Source organism: Podarcis cretensis (assembly GCF_951804945.1).
Source record: "Podarcis cretensis genome assembly, chromosome: 2".
NCBI classification, from domain to species: Eukaryota; Metazoa; Chordata; class Lepidosauria; order Squamata; family Lacertidae; genus Podarcis; species Podarcis cretensis.
The window spans coordinates 33,414,237-33,440,760 of NC_137171.1; the positions used below are offsets into that span (position 1 = coordinate 33,414,237).

At 46.3% G+C, this 26,524-nt stretch overlaps 1 protein-coding gene and 1 long non-coding RNA gene across 2 annotated transcripts; one reads left to right on the plus strand and one right to left on the minus strand.

The window, feature by feature from the left end:
• Window positions 1–1,819: 1,819 nt before the first annotated feature.
• Window positions 1,820–26,524, minus strand: MYCBPAP (MYCBP associated protein). Its single transcript, XM_079967380.1, has 19 exons — window positions 26,344–26,524; window positions 24,195–24,322; window positions 23,717–23,885; window positions 23,445–23,551; window positions 21,378–21,558; window positions 20,759–20,874; window positions 19,441–19,591; window positions 17,968–18,083; window positions 17,632–17,777; window positions 17,023–17,128; window positions 15,336–15,525; window positions 13,621–13,808; window positions 12,225–12,371; window positions 10,824–11,141; window positions 9,681–9,802; window positions 8,422–8,537; window positions 6,337–6,449; window positions 5,911–6,093; window positions 1,820–1,979 (listed from the first exon to the last, which is right to left on the minus strand). The coding sequence occupies exons 1-19, from the start codon at window positions 26,390–26,392 to the stop codon at window positions 1,878–1,880; spliced, it is 2,748 nt and encodes a 915-aa protein (XP_079823506.1). The 5' UTR covers window positions 26,393–26,524; the 3' UTR covers window positions 1,820–1,877.
• On the plus strand, window positions 1,986–3,893 carry LOC307211174. The gene is made up of 2 exons (XR_013836338.1): window positions 1,986–2,205; window positions 3,661–3,893. It is a non-coding gene; the product is annotated as an uncharacterized lncRNA (long non-coding RNA).

Genomic DNA, 26,524 nt, shown 5'->3' on the forward strand with positions numbered 1-26,524 from the left:
CTTTGTACTATATGTTTGAATCAGCAACAGATTTGTTCGCCTCTTTTCTATCTGACAGTTCTGGTGTTCTCCGGGATAATAATAATAATAATAAAAACCCCTGAGAATCCTGCATTGTAGGGGGTTGGACTAGATGATCCTTGGGACCCCCTTCCAACTCTACCATTCAAATGATTCTATGATTCTCCTTCTGGGATGGAGGGGGAGCAGAGAACAAGCCATTCATCCACCTGCTGTGGAGAACCGGGAGGGAGGAGGGTACTGGGTGTGCTGTGATGGGTGGGGGTTTGTGTCGACCTTCTCATCAAAGAAATTGGATCGATAATGATAATGATCACCTGCCCTTCACCAGCAGCTCCCACAAGTGCCCCTGAGGCCCTTCAGATGTTCCTTGGACGCCATCTCTCATCACATCCATATAGAAAGGCTAACAAGGAGGGATGAAGGGGGACTGGAGTCTGACAAATTTCCAGAGGGCCAAATATTCCCCTTCACTAACTCAGGCGGGGAGGACCATGCTTCCAACTTTTGCACCCGAGAAGTCCCAGGCTTAATCCCTGGCACCTCACATTAAAAGGATCAGGGGACAGCAAACATCTAGAGAGAGCGGACGTAAAGACTCAGCAAGACCAATGCAAGGAAGGTGAGGCAGTCATCTCAGGGAATTCGATTTGGAACACTTGGTGCCAGAGTTTCCTTAACAGCATACAAAGGCAAAAGCTTGTCCAGCACAATCCAGGTTGGGACCTCCCAAATGCCTTGATCCAAGCAGAAGAACTGCTGGGAGTTTGAGTTTGGGCTTTCACCCAGATACTGCCTGAAGTGCAGCAAAGTCGGCAATTTAGCAGGTGGCTTGAGATATGGGATGCACACTTGGCACAGGACTTACAGGCGCAATAAGGGTTCCCCCTTGCCGATAGTGCCAGTCCCAGGCTTTAGATGAAACGGGGATTGGGGGCCTTTGCTATAGGAGAGGCATTTATTCTCTATAAGTGGCCCATTCACCCATGAATGTTTTCAGTACAGCAAAATGCAGTGCACAGCATCTCCTGCAAGCATTCAAAAGTTGGCATTTACTCATTGCATTTATATTCCACATTTCTCATCATGTTGATGTAGTCCAAAGTGGCAGTAGCCAACTAAGTTTCTAGATTTCCCAGATGGCCGCTCATTGCTAGTGGTCCCATGGGAATGACCAGAGACATGGCCTCAGCAGATCCTTGCACATTATCACAGGAGGGCTGGCCATGCTGCTTGGTGGGTATGAGTTTAGGGCTTTTGCTTGAAGAACTACAAAACCAGCTTGATAGGGCATTTCCTTGCCAGGGCGGGGGAGAAGCACCATAGCTGAACAATTCCACTCCCAAGCTTCTGAAAAGCCCTTGTCTGTAAACAGGCTACTATAGCATTGATGGAGCTCTGCAGGCTCCAACAATCATAATCCAGGGCTCTGCAATGCATATAGAAGTAGCTGCCTGAAATCTGTTTTTATGAGGAAGAGGGAACTTGATGGTGAATAACAACAACAACAACAACAACAACAACAACAACAACAACAACAAGTTGTTATGATCTACCCCTGGGTTCAATCATGTCGTTGTTAATGTATGAAGCCAGTCATAGCACTGGTCTGAAAACCTTGCCATACTGTGGATTGCCCTTAATTACACCCCGAAATTTTCGACAGGGTTATACACAGCAGAGTACAGAGAAACGAGTAGTGCCAGCCAACTGTGGCAGAGTTAATTGTGCAGATTAGCCCTCATGTCTATTTAAACAATTGGCAGCTTTATAAACAAAAGGAAACTGCTCTGGCACAGCATATATAAACAGGGTTTATTATTATTATTATCATTTCATTATGAAATCAGTAGTATTTAGACAAAAGGTGGCTTGTTCTTCTTTTCTAAGGGATCCTTCTTCAGCACTTCAAAGAGGGAAAGCATTCTGCTCACCATTGAATCCAGCAGTCCATAAACCTAAGAACAGGAGTCAAAAAAACTTTCAGGACAAAAATGTGGACAGCAAAGTCCCAGTAGAAAGGTACACATGAACAGACAGTCAAATATGCTTTTTCTCAGGTGGTTTTTTTGTGTTTGTAGGTATCCCATAACAAACATTCTCTTTGTGTGAGAGAGGCATTTTTCAGCCTTCAACAGAGAAACCCTGTACAGTACATGTCTGTTCAGAAGTATGCCCCACTGAGTGCTCTGTGGGGCTTGCTCTCAGATACCGTAATTTTCGCTCCAAAACACGCACTTTTTTGCTCCTAGAAAGTAAGGGAAAATGCCTGTGCGTGTTACGGAGCGAATGCACTCGACTGGAGCCATGGCTGCCGTCAGTCAAGCAAAGCGGGAGCCGCTTGCAGGGCTTCTGTCCCGCTTTGCGTGGCTCTAGCTTTGCTTGCTTTACAGCCAGGAGGAGGGGGAGGAAGGAGAGCCATGGCAGCAAAGTGGGCAGCAGCCGCTTACACGGGAGGAGGGATAGACGGGAGCCATAGTGAGCCAGAAAAAGCGCCGCGTAGCCAGCAACAGCTGCTGCAGCCTCAGCTAGCAAAGGTCCATGTGCTCTCTAAATGGAGCAATGAGGCTGCAGAGGGACGGCAGGGCACAGGAAGGCTCTGAGCCACAAGCGCAGTGAAAACCAGTAAAAAGGTTATTTAGGGTTTTCTTGTTTTACAGTGTGAGTGTAATGCCTCGTATTTTTTTTTCCTCCATGTAACATTTTTACAAATCCGTTTCAAAAAAAAAAAAAAAAGGCTGCTGGGGACAGGAGGGCATGGGATGAGGGAGAGGGGGAAATTACGATTCTCCCAGCGTCTCAGCTGATCCGCTGAGCAGGACTTGGGTTGTAGGGGATTTGCCATTAGCTGTGTAAAGCAGCAAAGAGGGAGAGAAGGAGCAAAGCGGGAGAGGAAAGGAGCTGCTTACACTGCTGTAAGTGGCTGCTGTCCGGTTGGCTCCTTTAAAGCAACAGTGCTCTTTCCCTCCCCCCTCCCCGCTCAGCTCCCCGAAAAGCTCCTTTTCCACACACCCCACACGAGCTCCTTCTCCCCTTAAACCCCTCTCCTGCATCATTAGCAGCATCCTTCTCCACACACCCCACATGTGTTCCTTCTCCCCATAGACCCCTCTCCTGCATCATTAGCAGCATCGATATCCACACACCCCATGCGTGTTCCTTCTTCCCTTAAACCCCTCTCCTGCATTATTAGCAGCATCCTTCTCCACACACCCCACGCGTGCTCCTTGTCCCTTGAATGCTTTTCCTTCTCTCCCCACTTAAAACGTGGTTACAAAGCACGGATCCACATGGATCCTCAGGATTTTTGCACTGGGTCACCCCAAGTTCACCATCAGATCACATAGCATATCCATGGCTACGGCCTGCACCAAAACACACACACACACACACACACTGTTTCATGGGGCTGCAATGGCGCAAAAACGTGGTTACAAAGCATGGATCCTCAGGATTTTTGCATTGGGCTACCCCAAACTCACCGTCAGATCACGTCTGTGGCCACAGCATGAACCACAAAAATCATACATCCACTGTTTCGTTTAGAATATTTTTTTCTTGTTTTCCTCCTCTAAAAACTACGTGCGTGTTATGGTCAGGTGCGTGTTATAGAGCGAAAAATACGGTACATGGGTCTAGGAATGCAGCCTTAATGACCAACTGCAACTGAGGATAACCCTCTATATTACTGCTGCAGAATTCCATCATCAGTGACAAATTGGAGCAATCCCAACAGCTCCTAAAGCCTCTTTGTTCCATTAGTGTAATGGCTGAGGAAGCTACAAACATATAAACCAGGGGTCAGCAAACTTTTTCAGCAGGGGGCTGGTCCACTGTCCCTCAGACCTTGTGGGGGGCCAGACTATATTTTGGGGGGAGTGTGTGAACGAATTCCTATGTCCCACAAATAACCCAGAGATGCATTTTAAATAAAAGGACACATTCTACTCATGTAAAAACATGCTGATTCCTGGATTTAGAAGGCGATTGGGCCGGATCCGGCACCTGGGCCTTAGTTTGCCTACCCATGATATAAACATATACTATTTGGGGTACATGTAAAGCTGTAGTCCTAGCCTCACCAAACTTGGGAATAAGGCCCACTGAATTCAACAGGACTTCGGAGTAGATATTAGGACTGTGCTGTAACCTGCTGCCCATCTTTCTTTTCAGTAGGCTGAGGAAAGGCTGAAACCTTGCCTCACACAGGTGCAAAAGAGGACTGTGCATTTAGAGGCAAGGGGGGAATTGTCATGTCAACAGGTTAAGTGCTTCATAAAATTTTGGGAAGAACTCTCTGTCCCACGTTTTCTCTCTCATGTTTGACCTGCTCAGGTGAAGAAGATGCAACCCCATATATTCTTTTGGCTAGTGGAAGTTGAAGGCAGGTTATCATGCCTGCTGGCTGTCCTGGGAGATCCTGGAATGGCCCTCAGGTGCTGGTCTAGCCTGCCCTCCTAAGCTAAGATCAAGGGTGAGAAGTGGCAGGAATTAGATGGCCATGAAATGCCCACTTGCCCACTGCATACTCAAGTGTGGCTCAGTAGACATGGATAGGATTTTAGGAACAGAGGAAGCTGCCTTATCAGATCATTAGCCTATCTAGCTCAGTTCTGTCTAAACCAACCGGCAGCAGCTCTCCAGGATGTCAGGCAGGAGTCTCTCAAGCTCTTGCAGCCAATCAGAACCCGCAGATGTTTGGGTTCCAAAGAACGTTTGCAAACCGGAACACTTACTTCCAGGTTTGCAGCGTTCAGGAGCCAAAACATCCGAGTTCCAGAGCGTTCGGGATCCAAGGTATGACTGTATTTTTATTATTAAATTTCTATACCACCCTTCATTTAGAATATAAGAAAAAACAAAAAACAATTGCCCCCCAGTTTAAAAGGCCATAGATTGTATTAAAATGTTATGGTTCTGGCTGAGTTTATTCCAGAATAGCAGCCCTACCCAAATTTCTTTGCTGCCTGGCCCTATGCTGTTAGGAGACAAAAAGTGTAATTATTCCATCGGTCTATCAAGTCTCAAGTCTGCCTGAGTACTGAGAAGAAGTCAGTGGGGAGAACTGATTCGTATTTCAGGACTGCTGGAGACGCTATTTCTCCCTAATGCCTGGCCTCTGTGTTATCAAAGAAGATAACTCTGCTAGATCAGCTTGAGGAAGCAAATGAAAAAGTCACTCTGAACTTGCGGAGAAGGTACCCGTTTCAAAAGCAATGCATGCATGAAGGACCCATTATAGAGAAGTTTTAACTTTCATCTCAGGAGCCCAGATTAAACAGTTGCCTGTCTGTCACAAATGCACAGCAAGTTCTAAGCCTGACATCAATTGCCGTATGTTGAAAAGATGGCACAAAATGAAAAGGCAACTGGGAGACGATGGCAAGCAGCCTCATCCTAGGCACATTTGTTCAGAAGCAAGGCCCACTAGTTTCAACAGTAAAGGGACCCCTGACCATTAAGTCCAGTCGTGGACGACTCTGGGGTTGCGGTGCTCATATCACTTTACTGGCTGAGGGAGCCGACGTTTGTCCGCAGACAGTTTTTCCGGGTCCTGTGGCCAGCATGACTAAGCCACTTCTGGTGAACCAGAGCAGCAAACGGAAACACCGTTTACCTTCTGCTGGAGTGGTACCTATTTATCTACTTGCACTTTGATGTGTTTTCAAACTGCTAAGTTGGCAGGAGCTGGGACCGAGCATCGGGAGCTAACCACGTTGCGGGGATTTGAACCACCAACCTTCTGATCGGCAAGCCCTAGGCTCTGTGGTTTAGACCACAGCGCCACCTGCATTAACAGTACATACCTACAAATAACAGGGTTCAGAACTTTGGCTAAAGCAGTGAGGAAATGGACAAAAGGTGACAGCAGTGGGCACACCGACTTACTTCAACATAAAGTTTCTCGTGGTACTTTTCCTGCAGGATTGGGTCCACTTGTTCTTGGTGAGCTTCTTGGGCCTCTGACCCTGCAGCTTCCTGTGACGCAGAGACAGACTCCTTTGTCTCCTTTGTGGAACCTCTTGCTTTTCTCTCTTCTTTCAATTTGGCTTTCGTGCTTTTTGGACGTTCCTGTTTAGAAAAAACACAGGTATGATACAGACTATAGAGAGAGCTCGGAGCAAGCCGAGGACATACGTCACATGCACGTCTTCTCATGTGTATTTCCCAGCAAGTTGCATGTCCGAAGGAAGCCGCCCTTTCACAGCAAAGAGGCAGCTCTGTTCAGAAGCTCCAAAATCCTTTTCAAATATTTCCTCGGAACCAAGTCCTTCGTTTCCAGCATTCTTATCTTACAAGAGTCCAGCTATGTACCTCTTTGGCCGCTTTCGCTTTTTCTTTGTCTTTTTCCTTTGCAGCCTTCTTGTCTTCTTTCTGAAGTTTCCGGTCCTCTTTCCCTGTCTTCACGGTAACTGGCTTCACCTCAACTGCGCAGAAAACAGAGTAGTTTTGCTAAACTGAACCCTCTTTAGACTAGAAGTGACAACTTTCCATTATTTCACTGGTCACCGTCATCTACTTTTCTTGCCAGGTAACTAGTACCAAGCTCTGAAAAGTCAGGAACATCTGAGATCCTGTTCAACAAACATCATTTACACATCACCCTAAACCAAACCATGGCTTAGCATGAACACACGAACATGCAGGCTTCCGGAGCAGAGACTGCAAATGCTTTGCTCATCCCTGGTCATTTCGCTACTGAGCTCAGCTGACCTACTTGTGATCTGTTTGAAGAAAGCTAAACCCAAGTTCAAATGATGCACTACAACAAACCATGGCTTAGTTCAGCAGCAAAACGACTGGGGAGGAACAAAACAGCTGCAATCTCCTCTCCAAGAGCCTACTTGGTTGCTCATTCATGCTAAACTTTTAGTTTCCTGTTAATTATGCTGCTTTGAATATATACTATACTATACTATACTATACTATACTATACTATACTATACTATACTATACTATACTATACTATACTATATTATACTATACTATACTATACTATACTATACTATACTATACTATACTATATAGTATAATATATACTATAATGTTTCTTTAAATAATAATATTTCCCAGCCTTTTGACTAAGATCAAGTGTAGTATCTGTTTTTTAAGAACAGATACTACACATGAGCTTAGTCAAAACGCCGGGAAATATAATTATTATTATTTTTAAAAATATTATGGTATGATGAACTTGCAAGCAGGATTTGAAGCATGAGCCACAGAAAAAAATTAGGACTTACTATAATATTGTTTTGATATAAGAGATAGAAGATAGGGTGCAGTAAAAGGAGAGAAAATAAAATCACCATGGAAAATGGGATGGGAAGTCGATAAAACAAAACAATGTATTGAAGTGTATATGTGGAAATTTTTCCTTTTTCTCTTGAAATTACATATGTGTGTGTGTGTGTTACCAGACGTCCCCGTTTCCTGGGGAAAGTCCCCGGATTTACAGATCAGTTCCCATACAAAATCCATTGAAGTTGAAAAGTGTCCCCAGATTCATTGAAAAAAATCTGGTAACCTTAATATATACAGTGGTACCTCGCAAGACGAATGCTTCGTAAGACGAAAAACCCGCAAGACGAAAGAGTTTTTCATTTTTTGAGTTGCTTCGCAAGACGAATTTCCCTATGGTCTTGCTTTGCAAGACGAAAACGTCTTGCAAGTTCGTTTCCTTTTTCTTAAAACCGTGCATTCAGGGGGTGCAGTTGCGACTTGACTTCGAGGAGCAACTCATAGCACGCGGTGTGGTAGCCTTTTTTGAGGTTTTTGAAGACTTTGGTGATTTTTGAAGCTTTTCCAAAATCCGTGCTTCGCAAGACGAAAAAACCGCAAGACGAAAAAACTCGCAGAACGAATTAATTTCGTCTTGCGAGGTACCGCTGTATATATAATGTATACTTTATATTTTACTTTCTTCAGCAATGTTTTATCCTTGATTGTTTCATTTGATGTTTTGATGTAGGTTGTAAACCACTCTAAGATGTTTTCCTTAAAAATATAAAGCATCATAGAAATGAAATTGACGACAACACTGGCATGACAACCTAACATGGTAAAAGGTAAAGGAGCCCTGGACGGTTAAAGCCAGAGCGCATGGAAACACCATTTACATTCCTGCTGGTAGCTGTTTATCTACTTGCACTGCCATGCTTTTGAACTGCTAGGTCGACAGGAGCTGGGACAGAGCAACGGTTGCGGGAATTCAAACCTCCAACCTTCTGATCAACAAGCCCAAGAGGCTCAGTGGATTAGACCACAGTGCCACTGGCATTCCATCATAGCACGAGGAGGTCATTAACTACATAGCTGGATTGGCAGGCTGCACTCCTGGCCTCTCCAGACTCTGCCAAGCTCCACAGAAAGATCTCCTCCATTGACACAATAGCTCACCTACTTCCTCTGGAACCATTTCTACGTAAGTATCCTTCTCAGGCATACCAAGCAGCGACCTGAGCACCAGTGAACGGCTCACCAGACCATCAATCACTTCACGCCACAACTGGAAACTGCAATGAAAAAGGAACTAATTTAAGTCTGAGGAGGAGGAGGGGCCTGAGAAAGCAACAGAACGTTGCTACCTGTTTTTCAATGGTTTTTCTCCACCTTCAGAACCAAAGTCAGCCTGAAACTAGCAGGAGCTGCCCCATGTTAATGCGACAAGGCAGGAAAAGAAAGCTCCAAGTGTTGTCACATTCCAACTACCATCAGCTCAGTCTAACTAACTACCCAGCTCAAGTCAATGACCCGGGGCCAGTCACCATCTGTCAGGCTGATCAAGAAGGTTGTTGCAAGGGGCAGGAAATGGAGGAAGGAGAAGAGCAATACATGCTTCCCTGAACTCCTTGGAAGAAGGGACTGTGGAATAAATAAACAAACCCAATTGCATCTAGAATTGGCTTAAGAACGAAGACAACTGTGAGCCACCCAGCACCCCAAAATACCTTTCCTCCTCTTAACAACCCACCTGTTGGGAGCCCCAGCTTCTTCTCTACTCTACATAGCTTTTGGGTTTGCTTCTGCAGGCGATAACAGAAACGTAGAACTGGGGGACCCCAAGGGTCATCTAGTCCAACCCCCTGCAATGCAGGAATCTCAGCTAAAGCATCCATGGCAGATGGCCATACCACCTCTGCTTAAAAACATCCAAGGAAGGAGAGTCCACAACCTCCCAAAGGAAAACATTCCATTGTAGAGCAGCTCTTACTGTCAGAAAGTTCTTCTTACGTTTAGTTGGAATCTCCTTTCTTGTAACTTGAAGCCACTGGATCATGTCCTTCCCTCCCAAGCAGGAGAAAACAAGCTTGTTCCCTCTTCCGTGTGGCAGTCCTTGAGATATTTGAAGATGGCTATCGGATCTCCTCTCAGTCTCCTCTTTTCCGGGCTAAACATACCCAGCTCCTTCAACCGTTCTTCAATTCTAATTTGGCTGACAATGTTACCAGTCAGCTAGCGTAAGGTGTCTGGTGGACAAAATTAATCCTTTACAGCAGTTATGGGGAGCCTTTGACCTTCCAGATGTTGCTGAACTCCAGCTCCCGTTCTCCCTTGCCACTGGCCATGCTAGCTGGGGTTGATGGGAGTTGGATTTCAGCAACATCTCAAGGGCCACAGGGTCCTCCATTCCTGCTTTACAAGCACCCACAACATACCATATTTGGTAAAGGAGGTCTGTCTGAGGCATCACTGGTGGATAACAAAGCTCCAAGGCTGCTTTATTGAGCTGGGCCAGGGCAGCTTCTCGTTCCTCTTCCTCGGGGATTGTCAGCAAAGTCTAACGAGAGAGAAATCACAGCCAACATTTCTCGGTTTAGTAACACCAAATGTTCCTGGCTATCCATGGCCAGACCAAGATCACCAGGCCCGGTAGAATGAAAAATTTGGGCAAAAGAGCTGCCCCACCTCTAGCAGCCTCTGTGAAAGTTAATAGCTGGCCTCAGCCTTGTAATGCTTCCACACCTCCAACACTCCCCTGTCCATGGGAAATAAAGGTAAAAGGTAAAGGACCCCTGGATGGTTAAGTCCAGTTAAAGGTGACTATGGGGTTGCAGCACTCATCTCGCTTTCAGGCCGGGGGAGCCAGTGTTTGTCCACAGACAGCTTTCTGGGTCATGTGGCCAGAATGACTAATCCACTTCTAGCACAACGGAACAATGTGATGGAAATCAGAGCGCACGGAAAAGCCGTTACCTTCCTGCCACAACGGTACCTATCTACTTGCACTGGCGTGCTTTTGAACTGCCAGGTTGGCAGGAGCTAGGACAGAGCAACGGGAGCTCACACCGTCGCGGAGATTCGAACCGCTGACCTTCTGATCAGCAAGCCCAAGAGGCTCAGTGGCTTAGACCACAGCGCCACCCGCATCCCTTTACTGAATGCCTGAACCACAAGATCTGCATTTGCTGGATACAGGGATTCTCCCTTTTGGCATCCACCTTAAAAAAATGACATGGGACTAAACATATGAAAAGCCATATTTGCATTTGAGTTTCTAATGAAGATAATAGCATTGAAGTGGGCTGGATCTCTGGAAGCTGGCTTGGAAAATAAAGACAATCACTAGGAAATAGAACTAACGATGCATTGCTCTTCCGGGGTTACTCGTGCAAGCGTCTTAAGACGGCATGTTTGTACACACCACATTCCAGTGTCTCAGTCCTAGACACAACTCCCGATTCTTCTTTCAATCTAGCTGCCTTCAATAAACGAAATGTTTGGATATGTTGATAAAGAGAACGAGGCTTTCTAGGAGCAGGGCAGAGCCAGGAGAAGTAAGGAACACCCGAATCAAGCACCTGTTTAAAATCAAAGATGGACAGATTCCACTCCACTCGGTTGATGTCCTCCATTCGGTTGACGTCCTCCACATCAGACCTACTCAGCTCGCCGGCCAGGTCCTCCACCATGGACTTCCTCACCGACGAATCATCTGGGGATACACTCTTACGGGGCAATTCGTCGGGACTCTTCTGCCGAGACTCCCCACCACTCTTGGGTAGAGAGGCTTCTTCTTGGGTAGCAATGCTTTTCCTCATCTCCTCCTCGTATGGAGGATTCATGAGTTTATTCCACAGCTCATAGAGCTCCTTTACCACTTGGTGCTGGTAGTACAACTGAAAGCGAGAGAAGATAACGGAAGAATGTAAGAAAAGCCCCTCTGGTCCATCACTCTGTTCTCACCATAGCCAACCAGATGCTCGTGGGAACCCCAACAAGCAGGACCCCAAAACAAGGGCACCCTCCCTACTTGCAAGGCCCAACAACTGGTATTCAGAAGATAAGGACAGCAAGGAAGGATTAAATACGCTATGATATTAACATACTTAAACAGATTCCGATGGATTCCATGATGTAGAAATACCATTTTAGGATAGAACTTGATATGCCAGCCCCATATAAATAAATTAAAAATGGCTCCCAGATCTGCCATGGGAGTTGTGATGTAGCGTTAACGATTGCTGCTTCAACTATAGGTGGCTCTGCGTCCAGCTGTGGCAGTGAATCATGCTGTTCTCTTACAATAAAGCTGTTCCTTTGTTAAACGACATCCTGGCCTAGCGTCTTCCCTGAAATCACCTGACAGGAGGAGTATAGAATCACAGAATTGTAGAGCTGGAAGGGACCACGAGGGTCATCAACCCCTTGAAATGCAGAAATCTTTTGCCCAACGTGGGGCTTGAATGGACAACCCCGAGATTTAAGAGTCTCATGCTTTACAGACTGAGAGTATGCTGGGTAAGTTCTGGAAACAGCGGCTACAGCTCCTCTTAGGGGAGGGGGACTGTGTCACTAAAATCCACAATCCCTTCAAAGTTCAAAACTCTTCCTTCTAGCCTTTAGGCAACAGAAATACAATGAGGAATGTTGTTAAAAGTCTGTTCCTATCTTGCCAAAGAGTTATTCCTTTCCTGCTCCATTTACCTCTAGTAATGAAGAAAATGCTCCGTTTCAAAGCTAACTTCCCACCGGCCAGTCTCGGTTTTTAAAGTGACATTGAGCCGCATCCTCCAGGCCTCGGTGACTAAGCCAACAGTCCTGTATGCACTTAGATAGGAGTAAGTACCATGTAACTCTGTGGCATGCATTTCTAAATAGGGACAGTTCAACAGTGCAGCACATGAACCCTAAAGCTGATTCCTGACATCCTGACCCATAAAAAACCAACAGCACCCTCTCACTCCAAAGCAGAAAGATACCTCTGGGTTCATTCTGTGGAACAGCTCTTCCTCTGTGACATACGCATCATGAGGAGACCGCGGTCGCTCTGGCACACGGATTCGATCAAGCAGGTCCTTCAGATTCTCTTCCACTATGACAGCAACTTCCCGGGCTTCTAGCTCTTCCTGCGATTTCCAAGAAAAGCACATGAAAGTTTGAGTATGCACATTCCTCTTGCTGAGGCACACAAGAGAAAAATACATAAACATGCAATGTCGCCTCAGGGCGGCAGAAGCAAAGAGGAAGGAAACTCTGCCCTCTGCCACTGCCCAGATGAACAAGGGCTAAGGCCCTTCTGTTTGAGCATCTCTGCCCAGCCAGCCTCACAAGGTCACTGTAAAAGAGTGAGTGGCTCAAGGTCACTCATGAATGCGTGGAGGTTTAAACTCTGGTCTCCCTGGTCCTGGCTGGAAGTTCTGCTTTGGCCTGGAGAGTCAAGAAGGGAACCGTCCATTATAGTCAGTCAGGGAACACCAGCAAGCTGAGCTGCAACTGCTCATGCTGAGCCCTTTGATCACTGTCTCCTTCACTGCAGATCTTTGCCACCTTCTCTTATCACTTGTAAATGTAATCTCCTCCTGGGAGTGCAAAGCCAAGATAAGATCACCCAAAATGTCACTCCTTCCTTGCTGCTGCTGCCTCCACACATTAACTAATCAAGAAGTTTCAGTGGTCTGAGGTTCCTTCCAGAAAAGCCCCAAAGATAGCTTGATCTATTTCTCCCCCACCAAACTGGAGGGCAAGATGAAGATGTATTTTTAGAAACCACTTCTCAAGAGATTGAGGACAAACCTTTCCTGCCAGGATTGGAAGTCTTTGTTCTTGTTTTTAATTTTTAAGCCGAAGTTGGGCAAAAGTTGATGCTTTTTACCTCAGCAACCAGGAAGCCCATCAGGCAAGCACAGCCCTTCACTCTCCCCCCGATACAATAAAGTGCGCTTTTTTTTAACTCTGGGGGTGCCAGAATCTGGAGCACAATCAGGTCTTAATGTCAAAAGATCTAGGGTAACATGTGAGAACTGCAGGCTTGCATGAAAACTGTACACTACGGAAGAGAGGCATAGTCCTGAATGTTTCCGTGATAGTGATGGACTTGGTGGTGATGGACTCAACTTCCCTCAGACCAGCCAATATGGCCAACGGTCAGGAATGATGGGAGCCGTAGTTTCCAGCAACATCTGGAGGGTCACAGGCTAACCAACCCTGCTCTACAGAAATCCCCGACGGCATTCTTTCATCCGTGTGACCATGACAAGGAAGGTATCTTTCCCCGTGGGCAAACAGAATGTGTGCTCAAGCCTACTCATCTCACAAAAGACATCTAACCTTAGAACACCCGATAACCCACAATGTTCATAGCCCCTGTTTGATTACCTCTATCTCGTTCCTGAGATCAGCTGATATATCTTCATACACAGCAATTCCCCACAGGGTCACTTGCAACATAGCACCTCCTAACAACACAGGACGGGTGCCAAACTCCCAGGACTCCGTGAAGATGCCTGCATTTATCGCCTTGAAGATGAAAGAAAACTTCCTGGTTTCTCTAGGTAGGATAACGCCTAACAGGAACAGAAGGGAACGGGGATGCATTGCAGTTTCCACTGGCAAGGCAACTCCTCTGACAGCAGTTTTACACATTGCTTTAGTTTTCATTCACATATTTTCAGATTCATTTCCCCATCTATCAACAAGCAAGAGTCCTCAAGGCTTTTGCAAGGATGTAACAGGGGCTTGCAAAAAAACATGTGTTTGCTGCAGTATGAATTATACAAGCGCATGTAGTGGCTGGGGAGACGCAGCCAGATGGGCGGGGTATAAATAATAAATTATTATTATTATTATGTAGGATGGCCACAGCCCCCTATTTCATGTAGAGGTGCCACTAAGCATGCCTTTGTCATTGTGTAGAGCGCAAAATGGCCCAAGGGGGAACAGAAGGAAGACAATGATTTCAGTTTATTAGGTGGCCTTTTGCCAGAATACTCCATATAATCTTCACCCTCTGTTGTCAGCCTTCCTGTTAATTTTGTCTCATACATACCACGCTCCTTGGACTGGAATGTATTAGGCAGAGTTCAGCAGAATCACTTTAGTCAGTGCATAATGACCTGGCCTTGGACAAAACACATCCAACCGACTGCAAACTTTTGACACTAGGCTCTAGGAACAAATGGTCAGTATCCTAACCATCTGGTTGAAGCCCACCCATGTGACTCTACAACAGCTTTTCTTCATTTGGCACCCAGGAGGATCCCCTTTGCCTCAATGCCTGGCCACAGACGTAAAGGTAAAGGGACCCCTGACCATTAGGTCCAGTCACGGACGACTCTGGGGTTGCGGCGCTCATCTCGCTTTACTGGCCGAGGGAGCCGGCGTACAGCTTCCAGGTCATGTGGCCAGCAAGACTAAGCTACTTCTGGTGAACCAGAGCAGCGCACGGAAATGCTGTTTACCTTCCCACCGGAGTGGTACCTATTTATCTACTTGCCCTTTTGACGTGCTTTCGAACTGCTAGGTTGGCAGGAGCAGGGACCGAGCAACGGGAGCCCACCCTGTCGCGGGGATTCGAACCGCCGACCTTCTGATTGGCAAGTCCTAGGCTCTGTGGTTTAACCCACAGTGCCACCCACGTCCCGGCCACAGAAGTACCACATGCAAATAGAATGGGTGGAGGGCGGGAGTCACCTAACAAGCACGGTTAGAAGCCCAGTGCAAGGACTTCCATTTGCACAATGGGGCTTTCCCCTGCCCTTCTTGCACACCCAGAAATTAGCTCTGGGTGGGTTGGGAGAAACCCTAGAATAGTGCACAGGGGAGAGGGGGAGTAGGGGAGTTATGCTTGCACAGAATGAATGACTATAAGATCACAACATTGAATTCCACCCTTGGCCGCTCTTCCTCTTTAAGCAGCTAAGATTACCTGCTAGCTACCACCAGGGAACAAAGATGATCAAATTTATACTTGAGATCAGAACCGTTATGCTCAATTCAACCTCCTAAGGAGGTTGTCCTGCCTGTCTGCCTGCACTTGGCATTTTTATCAATGCTGCAAATGTCGACCGGGAACGGGAGGAGGAATCACCCACCTGATCTGGTGTTGAAGTAAAAATTCTGCATGTCTTTCCTTTTTTTCTCTTGAAAGCTAAAGGGTTGAGGTAGCCTTCGCCAATCGTACCAGATGGCAGCCGTGCCGTCATTGCTCACAGTGAGCAGAGATTCAGCTTTCTCACCTATTAGAATTTCAAAGGTGACCCGGGCAGCGATGCCAACTTCACCCTATTGGGCCGAAAGGAAACAGAACGCAAGGATGCTAGAAATGGTCACGTTTTGCCTGGGATTAACACACTGCCCCCCACCCCCCAAAAAAAACTTTACCAGCTCAGGGCCAAAGCCAGTGCCGCTTCCTGATTCTGTTACATCTCTTTCAGCAAACGAAAACCCAGAAAATGTGACACCCATGAACATTTTGAACATTCTTCAAAGCACATGGAAAGGATCTGCCTTGGAAGGCAGCTTTTGTTGCATCATTAGGTATCCCTACATGATTACAAACTGAATGGAAACAAGACACAAGGCTAGAGCAGGAGCGGCTAACAAGGTGCCCTTTAAACATTGTGCACTACAGCTCCCATCATCCCTCACCCTTAGCCATGCAGATTGTGATTGATGGGAGTTGGAGCCCACTAATATCTGGAGGGCAGCATAGATTTGGGGACGATTTTAAAACCTAGCTTACCTCTTTCCTGCCCTCGTACCTACGGCTCCTAGAAGCTGTCAGCACGCAACAAGTGAACACACCCCAGAAAACAGCTTAAACTGGTCAGCTAGACCAGGTGAGGGTAGCCGATGGGTCTTAAACCCTTGGGGAGTTAGGGACTTCTTGTATCTCCTGCGTGCGATTAAGCGAATGAGACCAACAGCGGGTCCAACGGTCAAGAAGGCAGTTTCTGCATGTGCTGTAGAGGAAATTGAGGGGCAGATGGGGCTCATCAACCTGGAAAGGTAGCCCTTCTAGGACATGGGTAGGCAAACTAAGGCTCGGGGGCCAGATCCGGCCCAATCGCCTTCTCAATACAGCCCGTGGACGGTCCGGGAATCAGCGTGTTTTTACATGAGTAGAATGTGTACTTTAATTTAAAGTGCATCTCTGCGTTATTTGTGGGGCATAGGAATTCGTTCATTTCCACCCCCTCCCCCCCAAAAAATATAGTCCGGCCCCCCACAAGGTCTGAGGGACAGTGGACCGGCCCCCTGCTGAAAAAGTTTGCTGACCCCCGATCTAGGAGAAGGAAAGCTCTGACCCTAAACCTCCGCTGACTTGAGGCGGTACTCATTCGTGAGAAAGGCTTTGGGAGTAAACCGCTCACTGCTTTGCAGGACACCTTTGGGAGAAGAAAAGGCTAAGCAGTAAGACGGACACAAATCGGGAGTGGAGTCCTTAAGGCAGCTGGGTGGCATCTTTTACGCCTCCTCTGGCAACTCCTGCAGCCAAGCCGGTGTGAAATATATTGCTTTGCTTTGCTTTGGACCACATCAGCGAGGCTGAGGGAGGGGTCTTGCCGTCTGGGCAGCCCAGGACATCCATCCACACTGCCCAGGGCTTGTGATGCGGAGAGGTCACTTTGGTACTGCAAACGCAGCAAGAACAATGCAGGAGGCAGCAGTTGCAGCCCCAGCAAGTGCAATAACCTTCCAACGGTTTGACTTCACCCCCAAAGGAGAACTCCCGAGACAGACAGATGCCAACCACAACAAGTCCCCCCCCCCCCGCACCTCTTCAGAAGTGGTGTTGATCCAGCGAGCTGGTTGTTCGCAGAACTTCAGAGACGGGCCCAACACTGGTGCTGAAACCACATCTGGGTACTTTGCTAATGGGTCCCTAATAAATACAGCAAAAAAATAAAATGAAAATGAAAATCATTCAAGGTCAATTACATAGCTCAGCAAGATTTAGTCTTTTCTTTTTTGTCTCCGATTGGTAATTTCTCCTCTTGCTAACCAAAAACTCATTAACTTAAGAGTTTTCTTAAATGAAGAATTATTGCGTGCAGGCCACTGCTGGAGGGGTACACACTTTAAATCAAATATGGAGATATATAAGGCATGTCATCAAAAGAAGAAGAAGAGAGCCAAGCCTCAACTCACTTTGGGTTTCAGAGCCTGAGTGGGTAAAGTAAAATAAAATGGGGAGGGTGTTGCATAGAAGAATTGGAGGGTGGGAAAAAGGTTAAGCGGTCACTTGCACTCACTAATTCCCCTGCCCTGCAAATACCTGCTGCTCCAGAATGAATGTTTTATGGGAAATATGGGTTTGGAGAAACCATGCTGTCAGGCTTTGTTCCAGGCCTCTCATCCACCTGCCCTCAGCCAAACGTTACTAACCAGTGTTTTTCTTCAGGAAATTCTCTAGTTTCTTCTGCTTCTTCTGCTTCTGCTTCTTCTTCTTCTTCTGCTAAGGATGACAGACTCTCTGCCGTTACACTAGTGTATGGGTGATTTTTGCTTACAACTTCCAGGCCATCCAGGTCCTTAACTCAAGGGAAACGGGGTAGGGGGAGAAAATGTGCTGTGATTTGTGTTGGCTTTGTTTCTATTGTTTAAAAGGGAAATCAGAATATCTAAACACAATTCACATTACAGACAAAGGGAAAGCTACCGAGAAGTTATACTTTGGCCTCGTATGAATAGCCTTGCACATTGAAATTATTGTCACCATACCGGGTTGTAAAAATCCAGCTTTTCTAAGATATCCTTTAACTCGTTTCGCCGCTGCTTCAGAAAGAGACTCTTCTCCCAGGTGCGATGGAAACTGAGGTATTTTGAAGGTCTGGTACCTGTGGGGAACACCCAAATGTGACCCACAGATATATACACCAACAGGTCTAGTAACTGAGCTTTAAGGTTTCTCAATAGAAAGTGTCCTCATGAATGCCAAGCTGCGAGCTTAGCTACAGCAGTTTCTGACTGATTCAAGCTAATCTGAACAGAAAATCTAGCTCCCAAGCAGCTTGGAGATTTCTATGGCTTTTCTGGGTACAAACATACAACCCCTCCCTGCACAACCTCATATGAGATAATCAGCAATGGGGGGAAAGCACTCAGATGTGGTGGCACCTAACAGCATGCTGCGATCATTTTCCTCTACAGGAATCTAGCATTTGGGTTTTGCTTTCAGACTTTGGGGGGAGGGCAGTCCATGCAGTTGAGAGGCTGCTGTTTCGCCCCCGGTGGGGCCAATTTGTTGGGGTTGGCTATTCAGTCTTGTATGCTTAAGCCAAGAAATTGTCTCTTTAAAGATATTTAGCACTAGTAGATGCATCAATGGCACAAGACAACTGAAGAAGCCCAGAAAACTGTGCTCAGGGAGTGTGCTATCCGCCAGAGACAATTTCTTGGACTGCTAAGGCGAAACAGGGATAGAACGCTGGCATCCTGTCTTCTTTATTACTTCATATGCTGCTCCATCAGCACCTCACAGCTACCCGGAACAACGTTGAACTTACCCTTTTCTTGAATCTTTTTGAACTTATTTAAAAAACAAGAAAAAATGAAAAACTGAGTCAAGAATTTGTAAGAACCTAGTAAAATCTGATATTGCAAGTTCACTTTATTTTAGGTATCGGTAGTTTGTAAGTTTTCATGGCACTTTGTAAGTAACTGTCTCTTTCACACATATTTGATAAATGGTGTAAAATTATTTTTGAACAACTGTGTGAATATCTGTCGCCAACGTGCTGTACAAGTTGCACTATTCCAGGAATAGGCACCCTTCAGCCCTCCAGATGTTTTGGCCTACAACTCCCATGATCCCTAGCTAACAGGACCTGTGGTCAGGGATGATGGGAATTGTAGTCCAAAACATCTGGAGGGCCAAAAGTTGCCTATGCCTGCTCTATTCTGTTGCCTGTACACACCTGCTTAATATTAATCCTAGCTGGGAAAAGTTGGGACATTATGTCAATGCAGATAAGCGGTCTCCAGAATTTTTTGGTATCTACCATCTCAGTAGTCCTTATTAGGGCCTGACGGCAAACAGTGCTGCAGGTGGATGCTGTGTTACTGCCCAAATGCAGGATGACTGCAAGATCACATTTGCAGCAAAGCAACAGGAAATGACTCTACCCCTTTTAAGTCATCCTTGGCAACCCCCCCCCCCCCCCCGGATAGCCTGATAGGCTCATGGTGCCTCACCCATCTCCTTCCAGATGCTGCGAGGTTTGCCGATGTGAGTGACTTCTTCTGGGAAGCCAAGCTCGCTTTGGCCCATTGTCACCGCCAGTCCATTAACCTCATCTCCAATGAGCACAGGCTGGTTCCAGAATTCAGTCCCTACATTGAAGCCCTAGGAAAGAAAGCAGAAGGTCACATAGCTTTGGTTTGGTTTTGCGACACAGGATAAAATGTGGGTACAACGCGGGGGAAATAAGAACACAAGGTAAGGATACGACTCAGGATTATGAAGAGCTGCTCGGTTTAAGGATGACCAAAGTGACCTCCTGACCTCTTCTTGTTATCTGTAATTACTCTCCATCCAACCCTGCTTTGATATTATCTCTGTATTTATGACCCTGCATTTCTAGTTTACTTTTTTTAAAATCACACACAGAAACACTCAAAGCAAAACAGCCAATGAAAGTTCAAAATCAGTGACATGAAAAGGCACCAAGGCATATGACAAATCTGATGAAGTAGATATTAGTAACAGCTAAATGGTGACTTAATGTTTGCATGTTGAAACAGAAATAAAATGTTGACTGAATGTTAATTATTTTTGTTTACGTTACAGAAAATACTGCAGAGTTCTTGTGCCTTTCCCACCTGCCGATCTTACCGTTCTGAAGCTAAAAAGTAACAACAAGGTTCTCATGCAATGCTGAGCCAAACCATGACTTTGCATGAATGTACAAGCCTGCAAGTTCCTGGAGAGGAGGCTGTGACTGTATTGTTTTCTCCTCCCTCCCTGCTGCACTTGCCGTGAGCTAAGCCACAGTTTGCCTTAGTCTGGCTATTTGACTCAAGGCTCATAGTTTGCCTTGCTCCAGACAAATCACACGTGCTGCTGCAAAGGTTTGCTACAGCTAAACATTTGCCTTCGACATCCATATTCAACACCTTAATCTTACCATTTGCGGGGATGCATTTGGAGCAATGGTTCAAGCCCAGCTGACTAACTTGCATTCCACCCCCCACCCCCAAATACAGTGGTACCTCGGGTTACGTACTTAATTCGTTCCGGAGGTCCGTTCTTAACCTGAAACTGTTCTTAACCTGAAGCACCACTTTAGCTAATAGGGCCTCCTGCTGCTGCTGTGCCGCAGGAGCCCGATTCCTGTTCTTATCCTGAAGCACTATTTCTGGGTTAGCGGAGTGTGTAACCTGAAGCGTATGTAACCCGAGGTACCACTGTACTTCGAGGGTGCGTGTGCAAAACACGCTTAACTACGCAGACGTGGAATTTGTCACAAGTCTCCTCAAACGTCACCCAAAGTAAGCTATCAAGAACAGTCACCTTTCCGAGGTACAGAAAAGGGAGGCTGCGGTCAATTAGCGTACGCTGCTCCTGGATTTTTCTGTAACTCTCTGCAAAGTTCATCAGCAACTTGCTTTCCGATTTGTGGAGACATTCTAAAAACAAAACAAACAGGCAGACAGTTGTTCTCGTGCTGTAGGCCAGTCCCAAGGTCTAGGAAATCCACATGGCACGTGCTCTATGCTCTGGGTTATAGCTCCACACTTACAATCACTTATTATTCATTTCAGAATATACACCCCACCTTTTCTCCAAGGAGCTCAGAAGGTGGCGTGCACATCTCTTCTTCCCCGCCCCCAAAAAACTCTCAATTTTATCCTCATAACAAGTCCGTGAGGTAGGTTAGGCTGACAGAAAGTGACCGGCCCCAAAAGTCACGCCCAATGAGCTTGATGGCCGAGCGGGAATTTGCTCCTAGCCCAGTCCTCTACCCACTACACCACACTGTCTCCCTTACTTAAAACCTCCCCTCCAGTCAAAGATAGAAAAGGCACTTGTCAGCACTGGAGTGAGTGCCATCAGCCACCATCACTAACATGGGTGCATCTAGGTTTATTTGGGAACGCCTGCAACTTGCTTGCTGCAATACTTTATTTACCACACAGCCTTTTCTGCTGCATCCTCCTGAGCATCATGTTGCGGTTCCAGTTCTGAAGGGCCATGTGCTGCTGCGAAGGCGACGGGGCGCTTTTCTTTTCTTCCTCGCGCTTCCCTCTGAACCTCCCCAAAAGTGGGACTGACGCTCCATGAAGTAATTCATCAGGAACTAGTCTTGCTACCTGGGGGGGGGGGGGACAAAAACAGTGGCACAGGTTTTAATTCCCATACAGTGGTACCTTGGTTTAAGAACTTAATTTGTTCTGGAGGTCCGTTCTTAACCTGAAACTGTTCTTAACCTGAGGTACCACTTTAGCTAATGGGGCCTCCGCTGCTGCCATGCCACCACCACACGATTTCTGTTCTCATCCTGAAGCAAAGTTCTTAACCCGAGTTACTATTTCTGGGTTAGCGGAGTCTGTAACATGAAGCGTCTGTAACCCGAGGTACCACTGTATAGGGCACAACAGCCAAAAAAACAACAACCCTCAAATAGGCAAGATACTGACCTCATGCAATGCACCCACTTTTTATTAATCATATTAAAAGTTTGTGTGACCGCAAACTTTATCACTAATTAACACATAACTCCAGGCAATTCCAGACAGAAGCCTTATATTGCAAACAGGTTGGCTGCATCCAGATTTTCCTGGATGTTTATCGGGCATGTGATAGCCCAGATTTTTCAGTCACAATCATAGAATTGTAGAGTTGGCCTTCACCCCGGTACAGTTCCCCTTTATCACGTACATAGCCCAGGAAGACAACAACAAGAATCCGCCGACAGCATACGAATCAATATGGCTAACCTGACCCCAAAACCCACCCCCCTCACACAACTAAACAAATCTCACTACAGCCAACCAAAGGCAACCAACCGCACCCTAGGCCGCCCCCAGCGTCTCTCGCCACCAAGGCAATATAACAAGCGAATAGAAAGAGAACCCACACAAGTGACACTGACATGAAACCCCACACAAACACTGAGCAGAAGAATAGAAGCATTGCCACCCCACCCACCCACCATTCCCCCCTCCCCCCTTTCCTTCCCAACCTAATACTGCAAGCAACACTAATGTCTCACAACAAATGTAACTGATCTGTAGGAAACACAACTTGAAAAGAGAGACAATGCCCTCCCATCAGATGTCAAAGAGATAAACAACTACCTGAAATTTAGAAGACATCTGAAGGCAGCCCTCTTTAGGGAAATTTTTAATGTGTGACATTTTAATGCATTTTAAATCTTTGTTGGAAGCTGCCCAGAGTAGCTGGGGAAACCTTGCCAGATGGACGGGGTACAAATAAATTATTTTTATTATTAGTATTAGTATTATTAACTAAGAATTTTTAATTTTTTTAAAGTTTTTTTTTTAATTATAGAATTGGAAGGGGCCATGAGGAGGATCCAGTCTAACCCCCTGAAATGCAGGAATCTTTTGCCCAATGTGGGGTTCAAACCCACGACCCTGAGATTAGGAGTCCCATTCTCTACCATCATTGCCATTCTGCCACTCATCATCTACACCAGCGGGCAGAGCCTGATGGAATGTATCTGGAGCAGAAGTAGGTGAGTGATGTCGCTCACCTCAATGAGTCCTTCCCCTGCCTTTTTCTGTTCTGGGCATGCACAAAGATATTCATGACTTGTATCCAATCTGAAAGTGTCCCATCAGTGCTAGGTTTTAAGCTTGTGTAACAGGACTTCCCACCCTCCTAAGCAACCTATAAATCTGCTCTAGGGGGTTCCCCCCAACCCTCCAGAGCAGATTTGAGGAAGGTGCGAGGCACATGGGACAGAATGAGATCGTCCTGTTCCAAAAGCATAAATCTTCGCTCTGATGGGATGCTTACTTAGTGCTGCATTGGATAAAAGTAGGTCTGTCTGTCTCTCTCTCTATATATATATACCGGTATATAATGGAGGAAGTCAGACAAAATCACCAGTAAAATGGCAGGCTTAGAAAGTTTAAACAGCTACATGGTCCTGCTGGCATAAAAAGGTCCTTGAGGGATGCCTGCTCAATCAACCCGCAAAATAATACTACATACATCAGCTGAAACCAACCTGATCCTGTCCTCTTTTTGTAGCTTCTTGCTTGAATTCCTGGAGAGTTCCTAATATGCTATGGGGGAGGATATATCCAAAGTTATCAACAACTGGTTCTTCTAGACCTACAACAAAGACAGCAAAACAATAAATCATAGATCAGACCCATTGTATAGGTCGAACCTCAGAGCATTTTTTAAAAAAGCAACAAAACAACTTCCAACAACTATTCAGGAATTTCCAATAACTAGCATGCTCATTCTGAAATAAAAACTGAAGGTTGACTATACCAGAATATTGCAGTGATTTCTTGGTTTCATCTGAAGTAGTTGGATAAGCAACCAGGAAATATGACTTCTTCCCTACTTCTTGGGGCTTGGATTTGCGAATGAGATACTTCTTGGTCACAGGAATTTTCTCTTTCTCTTTCTCTTCTTGAGGCAGTTGTGCAGTACGGAGCTACCGAAACAAAACACAGCCCCAATGAAATGATCACTAGAGTGAAACATGAAACTGGGATCCATGGCAACATTTTTACACGTTCAGGTGGTAAAAGAAATTCTTAGGAGAGAAAAACGAAGAAGGAATCGTAGAGTTGGAAAGTAGTCCAACACCATGCAGTGCAGGAATCTCAACACACAGTTCTGCATCCAATTTGAAACCACACAAGACCCTGCTTGGCTTCACTAATGTGCTAGCAGTTTGATTGCTGCACCACTAGGAAGCTGCCCTAGCTTTCCACAAAGACCGCTGACATCCTACACCCACCTTTTCCAAGTCTTCCAACTTGATGGCTAGAGCCTGGATTTCATCTCCTTGCAATACACAGCTCACAGGTTCCGGCTCTTCTTGAACCGGCGAGGAAGGCTGCTCATATGTTTTTTGCCTCTTCTTTTCTGAAACACAATTCCTTCGTTTTCTACAAAAATTCCATTTCACTCATCAATTTGAAAACATCGTTTAAAGTTCGGTAGAATCACAGGGCAAAGAAAAAACATTGCTCCATCCCCAGTGTATATTGGAATTATACAACATTCTGGCTTCAGTCCAGATACAGGTCACACTACTACCCAACAAGCCAAGAATATGCATGAGCTGTATGTGGGATGCTGGGAGACTCTTCCTGGCCACTTCAATTCCCCCTTTGCATGAACGGCTGAACCAGGCATAAGCAAACACCAGCCCTGCAGATGTTTGGGACTACAATTCCCATCATCCCTAGCTAACAGGACCAGTGGTCAGCGATGATGGGAACTGTAGTCTCAAACATCTGAAGGGCTGGAATTTGCCTATGCCTGGAACAAACCAGGACCCAGCACTTTATCAGCAGCTTTCTGTTATGGACAAACCCAGAAACTATGGCTTAGAGCTTCAAAACAAGCCAGGTTATTTAATCCACCTTTAAGCCATGGATTCATATCCTCCCGCATTTCCTAGGCAAAGCATTCCAACTTCTCAGGACAATCAGAGAAAAGAAAGGGTTCCTTGTGTTAATCCTCCATGCGCCCCAGCTTTTCGCAGCTGCTTTGTACAAAAACATGGTGAAGTTGATCACCATATGACACATTTAAGCGCTGCATTTCTGTGCTCCCTTACAGGAAAGTTTATGCCTTATTCAAGAAGTACATCTCTTTCTACACAGAGACCTGATGGAAGCCACACACTTCTGCCACAGACCTATCCTCTGCATGTTGGTTGACTCCCCTTTTAAAGCCAACCAAGCCAGTGATCATTGCCACTTCTCGTGGCAGCGAATTCTGTAAATTAATTCCACACAAAGTGCAGAAGGACTTTCTTTCTACTGTCAAGAATTACTGTAACCGCCAACTGAAAGGCCACTTGAATGACGGCCCCCGCGCTCACACACCCCGGTTAAGATCTCTCACAGGAGAATCAGACCCTGTTCTCTTACTGTGCTTGACTCTACTACCCTTTTGTTGCCGCTTTCTGCCTCTGTGAATATGGTGATCCCGGGACTGAGATCTCTGGAGCTTCTGCCAGGATATGCCCCAGCTGCAAGTGGCTTAGTTTGAGCAAACACTTAACCCTGGAACCTGTAGAACTTATAGAAAGGTGCAGCGATAATGAAGGTTATAGTGCATAAGGTCCCAGGTTCAATCCCTGGCAACTCCAAGTTCAGCTGTTTGTACCCCTGACTGCCAGTCATTACGGGTCAACAGCGGGAAGGCAACTATGTTGCTTGAATACAGTGGTATCTCGGGTTAAGAACTTAATTCGTTCTGGAGGTCCATTCTTAACCTGAAACTGTTCTTAACCTGAAGCACTTTAGCTAATGGGGCCTCCTGCTGCCACTGCGCTGCTGGAGCACGATTTCTGTTCTCATCCTAAAGCAAAGTTCTTAACCCAAGGTACTATTTCTGGGTTAGTGGAGTCTGTAACCTGAAGCGTCTGTAACCCGAGGTACCACTGTATACAACTTCTAAGGTCAGAGACAGCAGTTCCTAAACGTTCAATACCAGTCTCTTACCAGCTATAAGCCCCCACCTCTCACCCCCTCCGTCCCACAGAATCCAACTTCGAGGCCCACAATAAAATATTTGAAGGGGCAGAGCCCCCCACCCCGGCAAAGTTGATGGGCACTGCCATCCAACTGGTGTGTGTGCGCCATGTCATGTGATCGATTATGCAGGGTGGGGCTTACCTGCCCCGCCACCCCCCTATCTTAGTCAAGTTTCGCACCCCTGCCTCCACCTTCGCTGTGGTATGAAAAATGGCTCTAGAGCGCCCTGCAAACTCCTCCTGTGGGCACCTTTTGTTTTTGTTTTTAAATTAAGTGCTCTCTCCATGACGAGCTTAATGCAAGGCGGCTTCCTTCCCAAGGCTGATGGGAAACCCAGCCAGATGGGCGGAGTATTATTATTATTATTATTATTATTATTATTATTCCCTTTCCTACCGGGGGGCGTTTTACTGGTGCGCGAGTCCTTCTTTCCCGGCTTGTTCATTATGCCCAGGCTCCCTCCAGCTCTCGCCACCCGCGGGAACCGCTACTTTCCCCGCAAAAGCAGGCGCGCGCGTGCCGCCCGCAGCGTTCCCGTCTCCACGGCAACGACTTTTCCTCTAACAGCCCGGCTGGC